Source organism: Panthera tigris, chromosome B4 (assembly GCF_018350195.1).
Source record: "Panthera tigris isolate Pti1 chromosome B4, P.tigris_Pti1_mat1.1, whole genome shotgun sequence".
In the NCBI taxonomy this organism is placed as follows: Eukaryota; Metazoa; Chordata; class Mammalia; order Carnivora; family Felidae; genus Panthera; species Panthera tigris.
In genome coordinates this window covers 22,816,552-22,829,841 of record NC_056666.1, presented here as the reverse complement: position 1 = coordinate 22,829,841, position 13,290 = coordinate 22,816,552, and the positions used below count along the sequence as shown (strand labels likewise).

The following is a 13,290-nucleotide window of genomic DNA, read 5'->3' as shown; positions in this document are numbered from 1 at the left end:
CTGGCACTTCATAAAATGTGTGTATCCATTAAAGCAAGAAGATTTTATTCATGTTCAAGAGAAATCTCTGGAAGGGGTGGAATAAAACCAAATGCATGGAAACAGACCCAGATCTGGCAACAGGAAAACACAGATGTGCAGGTTAAGTGCAAGATTTCAGGAGATGTGCCACCTTCCCCCACCAAATAAGTTTCTAATCAAATGCCAGAATGAAGCATCAGAACCTGCCAAATTTCCTCCTTGGCTGCCTTAACTATTTAAATCATTCCTTTTTATTGCATCTGACTAGGCTGAGAACAATAATGGAAATGCCCACCAACTGATGATTCTGGCAATTTTGGGAATTATCACATAGAGTGAAATGCTGAACTACATTCCTTTCTCCCTGGGGTTCATATTCACACTTGTACCCGTGCTCAGCACCCACAATGAGCCCATCATCATTACTGCCATCCCTCCGCTCAGCGTGACCATAGCCACAAAACTATGCTGCCGAAGATTAGACTGTGCTGTGCTAATAATTTTGCACTTTAAAAGACTGAAAGTGGGAATAATCTATCTACAAAAACCACTGAAATTTGTATAATGCCTTCCTTCTTTCTTTTCTTCTTTTTCTTCTTCCCTTTCTTTTTCTTCAGGGAACTTGAGGTGATAAGCTTCCCCTGGGATGGCACCATAGCAAAGAAAGGATGCACTCCAGAGACTCCATATAGAATTTTTGCCCACGGTCCCCAGGTTGCAAACTTTACTTACTTTCTGGGAAGAGATGAGCTAGGTGTGATGAGATGGCCTAGACAGCAAGTGGTTCAGTAATCAGAGGTATCAGATTGGAAGTGCTTAGGAGCCACAGTGTGCTCTGAAAAAATGTCCAAGGCAGGGTGCCTGGGTGGCTCAGGTAGTTAAGTGTCCAACTTCGGTTCAGATCATGATCTCCTGGGGTGTGGGTTCAAGCCCAGTGTTGGGCTTTGTACTGACAGCTCAGAGCCTGGAGCCTGCTTTGGAGTCTCTGTCTCCCTTTCTTTCTGCCCATCCCCCACGTGCTTTCTCTCTCTCTCTCTCTCTCTCTCTCTCAATAATAAATAAACTTAAAAAATTATTTTAAAAAATTTCCAAGGTTGCCACTCAAAAAAAACAGATGGGGAGAAATTTAGAAGATTTCTTGGTGCAAAATTAACAGCAGTACACGTTAATGATAGGTCAGTTAAGGAGGAATTGTACATCGTTGAGGGGGGGAAAATGGAGGATATGTGTCAAAAGAATAATAAACTAGAGAAAGAAATGACATCAAAATTGTTCATTTGTTCCACAGGCATTCCTTCAGCACCTGTACATACTGGTCTCCATGTTATAAAGATGAATTTGTCTTTGTCCTTTAGCTTGTGGAGCCTATCCTGACATATTAAAGTTTAAAGAGATTACTTCTTGGGGAGCCTAGGTGGCTCAGTCAGTTGAGGGTCCGACTTCGGCTCAGGTCATGATCTCACAGTTTGTGAGGTTGAGCCCCACATTGGGTTCCATGCTCTCGGTTCAGAGCCTGGAGCCTGTTTTGGATTCTGTGTCTCCTTCTCTCTCCACCCCTCCCCCATTCAGGCTATGTCTCTATCTCTCAAAAAATGAACAAATGTTAAAAAAAAAATTTAAAGAGCTTAGTTCTCTTAGACACTAGTGAAAATTCTTCCAAAGTTGGGGTCACTTTCTCTGTACTCTTGGGCTACTTGTTTTGTATGGCAATCTTCCAAAATGGTACTAAACACATTGCTTTTTTGGAGGTGAGCTTTTCATACAACAGGTAGGCCACTAACAATCCAGACAGTAAATCCACATATTACTAAGGAAAGAATTTGAAAACACAGTGTGGTGTTTTGTAAAAGAAAATAAATATATATGTAATGACTGCTCTATTTAAGTCGCTAAAGAATTCTAAATTTCTACTGAGCTCCCTTTCAATAGGAATTTTTTTATATCAGTATTCCACTGCCCATCACTTGTGAACCCACTAAATAATTTTACTTTTTAAACACTGTACACAACTCAGAAAGTTTTTGTGTTGTTACAGATGTTATCAACCCACTTAGCCTCCTTAATCCTCCAAAATCCTTTGAGAAATATAGTTAAACCATAATTAACCAATGTTTTCCTCATAATAATCATCGAAAGAAAGAAAGAAAGAAAGAAAGAAAGAAAGGAGGGAGGGAGAGAGGAAGGAAGGAAGGAAAAGAGAAGAGAAGAGAAGAGAAGAGGAGAGAAGAGAAGAGAAGGTTATTGTAGTTTAAGACACTGAATGATGACTAGGAAAACCATTGAAAGAAAAGAAACTTTAAAAGGAAACATAGTACTCTACTTGACTCTGCAGTGGGGAGAAAGTGTGAGCAGTACAAAAAGATACAGTCATAACAAAACATCTGCATTGGGAGATGGAAAAAAGAAGTGAGATAGTGTATAAGAACTAAATTCTCAGGGCGCCTGGGTGGCTCAGTTGGTTGGGTGTCCAACTTTGGCTCAGGTCATGATCTCGCAGTTTGTGGGTTCAAGCCCCATGTCAGGCTCTGTGCTGACAGCTCAGAGCCTGGAAGCTGCTCTGGATTCTGTCTCCCTTTCTCTCTGCCCCTCCCACGCTCACACTCTGTCTCTGTCTCTCTCAAAAATAAATAAATGTTAAAAAAAAATTTAAGAACTAAATTCTCATCATTATATAATATAATAAATAGATGATGTCTAAAATTTTTAAATTTAGAAATAGAAGTACAGTAAGAGAGACTATTTTAAATTAAAAGAGAATTAAAGACCCAATGCACGGACTTCAATTAGACAAAGCAGCTACAAAGGCCATTTTAAAGACAACTGGAGAGAGGCACCTGGGTGGCTCAGTTGGTTAAGCATCCGACTCTTGATTTTAGTTAGGTCCTGATCTTACAGTTTGTGAGGTGGAGCCCAGCATCAGGCTCCATGCTGTCAGTGCAGAACCTGCTTGAGATTCTCTCTCTCTCTCTCTCTCTCTCTCCTTCTCTCTCTGCCTCCCCCCACTTGTGCTTGCTCTCCTTCAAAATAAATAAACTTAAAAAAATAAAGATAACTGGGGAAATTTAAATAGGTACTAGGTTTTATATAATATTAAGAAATTATTTCCAGGGGCGCCTGAGTGGCTCAGTAGGTTAAGTATCCGACTTCGGTTCAGGTCACAATTTCATGGTTCATGCGTTTGAGCCCTGTGTTGGACTCTGTGCTGACAGCTCAGAGCCTGGAGCCTGCTTCAGATTCTCCCTCTCTCTCTCTCTCTGCCCCTGCCCCCCAAAAATAAATAAACGTTTAAAAAAATTATTGCCCGGTAAAGAAGTTATCACACACACACACACACACACACACACACACACACTGGAATAACAAACTAGGAAATCCTGCCATTTAAAACAACATGGATGAACCTTGAGAGCATTATGCCAAGTGAAGTAAATCAGACTGAGAAAGACAAATACTGTGTGATCTTACTTTCATGTGGGATCTAAAACAAAACAACACAAAACCAAACTCATAGAAAAAGAGATCAGATTTGTGGTTACCTGAGGTAGGGGTGGGGGGCAGGGAGATCAGGGGAAGGTGGTGAAAAGGTAAAATCTTTTAGTTATAAGATAAATAAGTACTAGGGATGAAATGTACAATATCATGACTGTAGCTGACATTGCTCTGTGATATACGGGAAAGTTGTTAAGAGAATAAATCCTGAGAGTTTTCATCATAAGGAAAAAAGTGTTTCCCTTTTTTGCTTTCTTCTTTTATTGTATCTATATGAGATGATGCATGCTAACTAAATTTGTTTAGGTAATTATTTAGTAATAGTATATAAGTTAAAGCATTATACTATACACCTTAAAGTTATACAGTGTATGTCACTGGATCAAATGTATAAAACTGTATAAAACTGGATCAAATGAAAAAACAAAATAGATTATTGTCATTTTTGTTAGCTGTGACAGTATTGTGGCTATGCATTACACAGAATGCCATGATGACTTTAACATAAAGTGCATAAGCATTTTAAATACTTTACAGTTAGATGCACAGCAACATTTAGAAAACCTTTGACTTTTCTATTTGATTTGAACACGTATATGCATTACCTTGCTTTTAAAATATGTTTAAGTAATTTTGACAATATATTTCTGGATTAGTACATACATTCAAGTCTCACTTCCCAGCCACCGCTGTATCTTATAGTTATAGCTAAATGTTTTCAAAGATGACTCTTGTTTTGCAAGGTTCTAAGCTTTTAAAAAACAGATTTAATTATGTTCAGGGCACTTTATTTAATTAGGCAAGAATGCAGACTAACAGAGTTTTAAAAGGCCTTTCCTTATTAGATTGAAACAAAAAAAGATTATGAGCTAAGGAATCAAATTAACCAAGTGTTCTCCAAGTATTCAGGTTGGTTAATAGGCATGGTTGGTAAGCGTCAATCAAACTAAAAATGCACATCCTAACTAACTGTTACGGGTTAATTGTTAAGAACACAGCAAATGTGCTCAGAATACCAAGGGGATTTCTCTGTTCCTGTGATCCTTAGGCTAGGGGATATGGACACGATAACTTTACATTTTAATGATAAAACCAAGATTTTGTAATGCATTTAATGACTAAAAATACTATACCTGGGAGAAAATCACTTCTAGAAAGATACTTCCTTCTAAGAAGCACTGGACACATAAAGTAATGTGATTTGGGTTGGTTGATTAACATTTTCATTACTTAAATCTCTTTGGCATTAGACATAAGTAAGATTTCTAAGGTGGAAGGCTTGATAGGATTTTTAAAGTCTTATATGAATCATAGGGATAAATGAAGAGTTATGTAAAGAAAGACATTATGTTGAGGGAATATCCACACCATTTAGTTCATTGCAATGTCATATCAGCACAGTCACATTTTAATTTGGTGAGATAGTATTGACACATAACTACAAATCCATTTCATTGGTCAGTTTTAATTAATTAACCAGTATAATCGGTTATTATTCCTCCACTCAATAAATTACCGAGCGTCTATATGCAGGTATATATGCTAGGGGCTGCAAATACAATAGTAAGCAAGACAAACATGATTCCTACCCTCATGGAGTTTATATCTAGTGGGCAGGCAGGTGTCAAACAGGAATTGAAATGAAACATAATGTTTTTAGGGGAAAAGGAGAGGTATGCCTCGAGAGCACATAACAAGCAACCCAACCATGTTTCTAAAAACATCAGTCAGGCACTTCACAGCACTCTCTCTGGCCCACCCCTTCCTCAAGGTTGAAAATTTGAGAATAAATACAGAATCCTCAATGACTGGTGGCGACGCAGGGTTAGGACTGCCCCCGGCAGAGTCCATGATTCTTCTGCCGAGTACTGTCTTCATTAACAATGTAGTTTATGTGGCTTGTTTTCCTGGTAAACTCTTAGTACACTTTGTATACCAAAGAATTCTGGATGGGGCTGCTTGCCAAAATTATGGACCTGGGATGACCTTGTGGGTAGCTCTTCAGACAGGGCATAGGGTCTGAGATGACCTTGCTGCTCCCTTGAATGTAGACACCAATATTGCAGCATCAGGTAATGACCGAGAGAGTGTTCGAATGAATCTGGAATACGCAGATTACCTCCAAGCATTTGGGTTAGATGGATGGTGGAGGGCCAGCTCAGCAAATTGTGAAATTCCTAACTTTAAGCAAAAATGTGTGTTTCTCTTGTGAGCCAGATTTGCATCATATTCTAAATAACTGTTTTGTTTTGTTTTTAATTTCAGAATGTCCTCATTGTTGAGGTAAACTGACTTTTCCTTACCCGTATTTGTTAGATGAAAGAATCTAATGGTGAGTTTCGAAGTATAGAACTTATTATCAAATTGGTCAAGGATTTGTTGAATTTCCACCGTGCACATGGCTCTCCAAATTTACTGCCTACGAACCAACTAGAATCAGTGGCTTGAAACAATTTAGAAAAAGAGCTTTGCGGTAAATAGTTGTGTAGCACTTTATCCGTTTTTATGTCTAAATTGGTTCTTATACTTACTTGCAAGTCAGGCATTTTTACAGAAGAGGAAACTAGCCCAACACAACCAAATGTGTTTAATAGTAAAACCAGGATTTGAACTCTTTTCACCCTTGATTCATTGTTTGTGCTAATGACCTCCAATGACTTCAAACAATTCTGACTTCAGCAACCAAAGGATAAACACAATCAATTTTAAAATGGCAATCCAAGAGAAGGTGAGAATTTAATTTTTCTGCTAAAAAAAAAAAAAAAAAGAAAAAAGGAGAATGGGCCCCATAGCAGCAGCAGTGGACTAATTCAGCAAATGGCCACTTTTCCTTCAAGAGCACGCCTGTCTTATCAGCTGGCAAAAATTCAAGGGAGCTGTTTTCAAGCTTTTGTTACACAATCGCCTGTGCGTGCCATATGTATCTGCAGTCGTCCTGGCTCGGGCATCACCCGTGAAGTAGACCCTCTAGCCAAACGAATTGCCCAACCCTGGCTAAATTCAGACCTGTTGTTTTGATAATCAGCTCCTGACAGCTGATTTCTGTCCCAAGGACAATGCATTTCTGCTGCCCATTCTCCTCTAATTGTGTAGCAGCTCATCAGCAGAGATGAGCTGAGGCTCACTGCAGCCTTGCACCCTCAGAATTCACAGGCTGTCACCAGCTGCCGTCCAGACACATCTCACTTCCCAGCCATAGAATCCCCTATTGACTGGGGAGGGCAAGGGGGAGGTGTTTATCCATTCAGTGTATTCAGATGTACATCCCATGTCCATGAAAATTCATGCGTCCCGTATTGTGTTGCGCATAACCTCAGGGCCAAATTTAGTCCTTGAATGTGCATGCACGAGTCCTAATGTACTCAGTAAGGAGTCCCACATGCTCTCCAAAGGCCGAACTTAGCTTTCAACACAGCTGAAGGATTCCAAGAGGAAATAATTCACCAATATATTCCCCTAAACCCAGCTTCACAGAGAGGCACCTGTCTAAAAAATATAACCAACTCTGCTTCCTACTTTTACTCCATTTGATGGCAGTTCTGATTGTGATGCATTATTAATAAGGACTACAGTCATCTGTCTGGATGAAAAATCTATTATGCTGCCCAAATGCATTCAGGTTGAATTTGTCTGTCCTCTTTGCAAAGGATGTTGTTGGAACGGGGAGGACCATGAAGGCGCTGCTCAGTAGCATAGAGAAATACAAGCCCAACATGATTAAAGTAGCCAGGTGAGTAGGACATTCACATCATTGTTGCTTCTGTCTTTCTAAATCAGCCGAAGAAGGATGCTAACACAGGACGCCGTTTCCAAAGAGAGCAGTCTATTCCAAACCAGTGACCCTTTGCCCTGGCATGTTATGGTTTGACCACACTGAACAAATAGCCCATTTGACCACTAGCCTGAGAGAGAGGAAGGGGAAGAAGGCACGCTTTGCTGGGTGTCTGTGCCTCCATTAGCTGCTTCCAGGAGCAGCTGGCTGAGCCTGGTGCCAGTGTCCCTCTCCCTTTTATCTAGAATCACTGATGTGGTGCCGTGGTGGCAGGAGCATGAATTAGAAGGCTGTGATGGTGCTCCACACGCTCGGGGGCGGGGGGGGGGGGGGGGGCGGGGAATACATATTTTAATGATGTTCAGTTTTGAATTTGGAATTCACAGAAGTTATATCTGGATCACTAAACACCTTCTTTTCTTTTTCATGGTAGTTTGTTGGTGAAGAGAAGACCTAGAAGTGATGGCTTTAGACCTGACTGTAAGTCCTTCTGGGTTTTGTTGGTTGATTGGCTGGCGGGTGGTGGTGTTTCATGTTTAAGAATCTCTGTTTCCTATTCACCAGCATTCCACATAAAGCTGAAGCTATGAAGGTTTGATAGTCCCACGAGTCTCCCGACGTCTCCCCAGCCTTGCCAAGAGGAAAGAACCCTTCACAACAAGGGTTTTTAATTTTCCAGTTTGCGGTTTTCACAGAAACTCTGTGCATTGGATATTTTTAGTTTTAGGTTTTCCATAGCACCTTAAAATCAAAGGACTTAGCTAATTGGTTGCGAGGGATAGAGGGAGACTTGACCCCACGGGACTGGCTGGCACACGGGGTCCCAACCTCCGCCACTGCCCCTATCGGTCAGACATGGGGAAGGCACTGTAAAGGCTTAGAAGGATTCCCTTTCTGCCTCCAAGAACTGTCACCAGACAATGCACAATGCCTCCCTTCAGCAAGCCTGAATTTTAGAACACAGAAGGGGAAATCTGAGACACCTCCCATCACCTCCAAAGAAAAGTTCAATAACACAGAGAATTAGCAGAGCAAATAGCTCCAGATATCATCTTCACATGTGACTTCAAACACGTGTTTTGGAGGACTTTCCTCAGCTAGGACGCTTTGCTACCCTCCTCCCCATAATGCGATTAATTCCAATGCCAGGAAGAATAAGCAAGCAGCTTGATTATTTATTATTCTAACATGAGAGGCATTTTTTTTTTCACTTGCATAGGCAGACTTCAGCTTGATTTTTATAACTTACATTTGCTCTAAAGCCCCTGGGATAATCTGGCTACAGTCCTCATCAGCAAGCCGAAAAAACACCAGAGCAAGAGAGGCACACTATGGATGGGTAGTGTGCCAATGACATTTTGCCAGTGACTCTTTTTTCTAAAAACAAATTTCATTCCTATGCTGGATGTATTAAATCTAGACATCGGTTCTGGGCAGGTAGACCCAACGTCAGTTCTTGCCAGATGTTTCTGTCCCATTACTGGCTTAAGGAATATAATCTGGATGCAGTAAGGTTAGGCAAAGTGAGTAAACAGAAATCTTCTAAGGATGTCATGTAAGATACCGTATAGATAAGATTTTTTTTTTTAATTTTTTTTTTAACGTTTATTTATTTTTGAGACAGAGAGAGACAAAGCATGAACGGGGGAGGGTCAGAGAGAGGGAGACACAGAATCTGAAACAGGCTCCAGGCTCTGAGCTGGCAGCACAGAGCCCGACGCGGGGTTCGAACTCACGGACCGCGAGATCATGACCTGAGCCGAAGTCGGCCGCTTAACCGACTGAGCCACCCAGGCACCCCCGTATAGATAAGATTTTAACTGAAGTTGAAAGACATTCACTTCACATTCAGACATATCCAAATAATTACAGATTTTTTGTGTGTCATTTATGGCAGCCACATTAATAAAATACTAGCAGGTAACACTAGTGAGAGGTTATGGTGTGACCTACACTCTTCTAAGAGCTACGCAGAGATTAACCCCTGTAATCCTCACAGCATTCCTCTAAAGGAGATGCTATTGTTATGCCCATTTTATGGATGAGGCAATCGGACACAACAAGGTTAAACAGCTTTCAAAGGTCACACTGCTGTAAGGGTAGAGTCAGTATTGAGCCCAAGCAGTCTGGTTCCAGTCACTGCCCTTACTCTTACACTACATCTGTAAGTAACGATTGCAAATAGAAGTGTAGGGACTGCACCCATTTACCAGCTAGAGATAGGTCACTCTGATTCCTAACCGGTCCCCTGATCTACTGATCCAATGTCCTTCTTTCACCCCGTGATAGCTCTGAAGGTTTGGCCTTTTGAACTGGCTTTTCCCAGTCCCAGTTGCAACGCCTGCTGTAGAGATTGCATTAGTCACTGTAAAGTCATTATTGTAGTTACAACCAGGGTTCTTTGGGATTTTCTGATATCCTTTTAGCTGGTTCCGAATCTCTGTTTCTTCTTCCTGGATTTCTGAGGCTTGGTACTTTTCCTCCTTTCTCATAATGGACTCTTTCCCATAGGCTCAATGACATCTTTCATATGCTCTGACATCTTTTCTTCCACTCTTGCTTCTCCTCTTTGATTATTTTTCTCAAGCAACCTTGGCAGTTTGCAAGGACCAACTGGGCTTTCTATCAGTGACACGTAATGCAATCTGCTAGAAAGTAAGTCCCTCCCCTCTAGCACTTTCTGCAAGCAGGAACCAGTTGCTCTCTCCATATAAAAGCATCTCTGGTCAATAGGGATAAAAATGTTGGGAGTAGTCGCCAGAAAGATAACTTTCTCCATGCTGTAAGACCATTGGCTATACCAAAGTACGGCTTCGTAAAAGTAAGCAAGTACATCTTTCATCTGCAATGCTGTAATTAAAAAAAAAGATTAAAAAAAAAAACTGGAAAGAGTTTGAAAACTCATCGGACCAGAGGCACATTTATTCTGTTTCAAGACCTCTGAGGAAGGAGAGCTATTCTCTGTTCCTTAAGGATCCTTCTCAATAAAAATCATCTCCCTTTCAATAAATGTTTCCCTTGGTTAGCCTAAGTACCTCATATTGCATTTAAATCCACTGCCATTCTTCCCTCAATACAGATAGAAAGTTAATTAGTATCATCTGCATCCTGGATTCAAAGACTCGGGTTAGAATAACCCTTAGCGTTCTCTTTCTCAAACGGAACAATCCTACTTCATCTTGTCTCCCACATTTTGCTTTCCAGCCCTTTGTCACGTTGAGGACATTGGGCACAGTGGGAGGAGCGCTTCCCAGTTGCAACAGTCCATGCACTTAGTCACATATCACAGTTTTGGAATACCTTCTGCTTGAACTGCACTTTATGCTTCCAAAGTGTTTCCTTTGGCATTGTGTCATTGGATACCGCTCACTTGGAAACAGTGGGGCTACATGACTAAGTCATGCATACTTCTTGTTATCCACTGGGCTGGCTGAGCCCTTACTCAGCTCGGTACGGTAGGCGTGCAGCCATCCTTCCTAGTATATTTGCTTGTTTACCTTGTCTCCCTGGCTGGTCACTCTGGTCCAGGTCCCAGTGGGCTCATCCTATGCATTGCTTATCATTTTTCCCACTTGCATCTGCCTAAGTGAAAGGTCTTCACGGTTTAAGTACCAACAATAGCTTATGGTGGCTTATCTACTTATGTTATCTAAATTTTATTCCTCCCTCCCCCTCTCTACTCAGATGTTGGATTTGAGATTCCAGATCTGTTTGTGGTGGGTTATGCCTTAGATTACAATGAATACTTCAGAGATCTGAATGTAAGTCATGCATGCAAATCCCTACCCTCCTTTGCACAAGAATTTAACAGCATCAATTTAACACATTATTGAAATAGTAGTAATGATGGCTGCCACTTATTGAGTATCTTCTGTATCAGAAATGTGTCAGGAATATCTTGGGCACTTTGCATTAAGAATCCCAATCACAGTTGCATGCAGTTCATAACTATCCCCCTTTTGGAGAAATGGCTTCAACACATACACCCAGCGTAGACCCCCAGCTGTGTGACCCCGACCCACGTTGAATGATCTAGAAGTAGGCATCCTAGTCAAAGTGGACCAATCGTGTCTCTCCCTCCTAAGAATGAGAAATTTAAACCAAAATTCACAGAAACCAAGGGGTTTGGGCCTTCTACCACTGACTAGCAGAGCCCCAGAGAGCATACCCACAAGCACCATGGGCTGGAGTCAGGAGTTACCCTGCTCCCTCCTTCCAGTCGCATCATTGCTTAGCTCTTCCTTTGATTCTGTGAGCTACTTCCTTATCCTACCAATAAATCCCCCCTTTTTTTGCTTAATTAGTCCGATTCCCCCCCATTCCTTGCAATCAAAATATTCCTGACACATTTCTTGCTACCTAAAAAGGATCAAGTAAGAGTCAATGTTGTGTTTACCATGGCCGTTTCTCCATTCTCCCTGGAGGCTGTAATTTGACCAGGTGGAGACTTCTATCTCCACCAAGGCTAACCATACCACTCCTCCAGCATTTCTGGTTGTTACAGACCTGGGGAGCCACGTTCAGAATAGGGCTCAAAAACCAGAGCAACGAGGAAACTTTTCCAAGCATTCAAATGGGTCTCTTTTACATATGTACATATATACATATATGTACATATACATGTATGTGTATATATGTGTGTGTATACACACCCATAACATATATGTGTGTATATGCACACACATACATACACATAAATGCACACATATATTTGAGTGAAAAATAACCAATTACGAGATGACATTCTGTTATCACTGCATTACATTTTCTGCACCTCATATTTTAAGAAACCGATGCATATAAATCCTTTATTGTTTCAGCACATATGTGTGATCAATGAACATGGCAAAGAAAAGTATCGAGTCTAAAGAAGTAAATTCTCACCGTCGAATCTCCGGATAACATCATACTTACGGACTACAGTCAGAAAGCCAGCATGTGAAGTTTGTCTCCCCAGGCACCTTCACTCAGCAGGATATACAAAAAAAAAAAAAAAAAAAAAAAAAAAAAAGATGTTTTAATGAGAGAGCTTTCTTTTCAGAGGTATAACATAGAGTACCAAAGGTTCTTAAGAAAAAAAAAGCAATGCTTTTATTTGACTTGTTCCAAATTAAATATTCTGCGTTGTGACTCATGAGTTCTATCTACCTTCACACTCCTGAACTTTCCCTTTTTTTTTTATTTCAATGCAGTCATTATGCTTGATTACTATACCCCCACCTAGTTACTCAAATATTTTTCACCTAATTTTTTTTCAATATTCCATTTTGGTAATGTTTTGCAATCTGAAAACTGAAAACCTTTTAAGTTAAGCTCTGAACCCATATACTGGGAATGCGACTAGATTCCCATACTTTAAAAAGGAGGGAAAGGACAATTTAATATAAATTTGTTTGTGCATTTCTGGCAGGCCATTACTATTTGCTTTGACAAACCCTTTTTGAACTGTAGCGTATAATGAATCTTAATGATGTTATGAAATGAGCCTTTGCTCAGTGCTCTTGATCGGAGCTTCCGGTATGTGATAACGGTATGTCATGTATGCATGGATGTACTCAACTGTGTTTAATACTCTGAATTTTAATTAGAAAAAATACAATGACAGCAAGGCTCTCGTTTCTAAGCTGCATCCTTTTATTCTTGTGGGACATGAGCAAATGGCAGAATTGGAGGGGGGAGAAGGGGTTGAATTCTCGAAGCTAAGTAAGTATGAGTTTTTCCTCTTATTTGCATCAAAGGACAAGACGCTATTATATATTATCGTCAACATGAACACAGAGGTTGAATTTTTTTTTTTTGGAGTGGTCTCATAAGACTTATCAAATGACCCATGGCATTACAGAAAACAAGCACACTTAAAGTTTTTTCTCAGTAACGTTTTTTTTTCCATTCCCATTGTTTTATGAGATGTTTTCTAATTTATGGGGATTCTAATTGAAAATAAACTCGAGTGCCAATAGAACTGTTTTTTCTCATTCCTAAAAGGATAAAATGCAAAATAAATAACG

At 40.4% G+C, this 13,290-nt stretch overlaps 1 protein-coding gene across 1 annotated transcript in view; it reads left to right on the top strand.

Moving 5' to 3' along the window:
- PRTFDC1 (phosphoribosyl transferase domain containing 1) overlaps positions 1-12,295 on the top strand; it is a 98,299-nt gene extending 86,004 nt beyond the window's left edge. Inside the window, exons 5-9 of the mRNA XM_042991242.1 lie at positions 5,776-5,793; positions 7,158-7,240; positions 7,716-7,762; positions 10,967-11,043; positions 12,103-12,295. Coding sequence (XP_042847176.1) covers positions 5,776-5,793; positions 7,158-7,240; positions 7,716-7,762; positions 10,967-11,043; positions 12,103-12,150 — 273 coding nt within the window. The 3' untranslated portion in view covers positions 12,151-12,295. The remainder of the gene's footprint in view (positions 1-5,775; positions 5,794-7,157; positions 7,241-7,715; positions 7,763-10,966; positions 11,044-12,102) is intronic.
- The last annotated feature ends 995 nt before the right edge of the window (positions 12,296-13,290 follow it).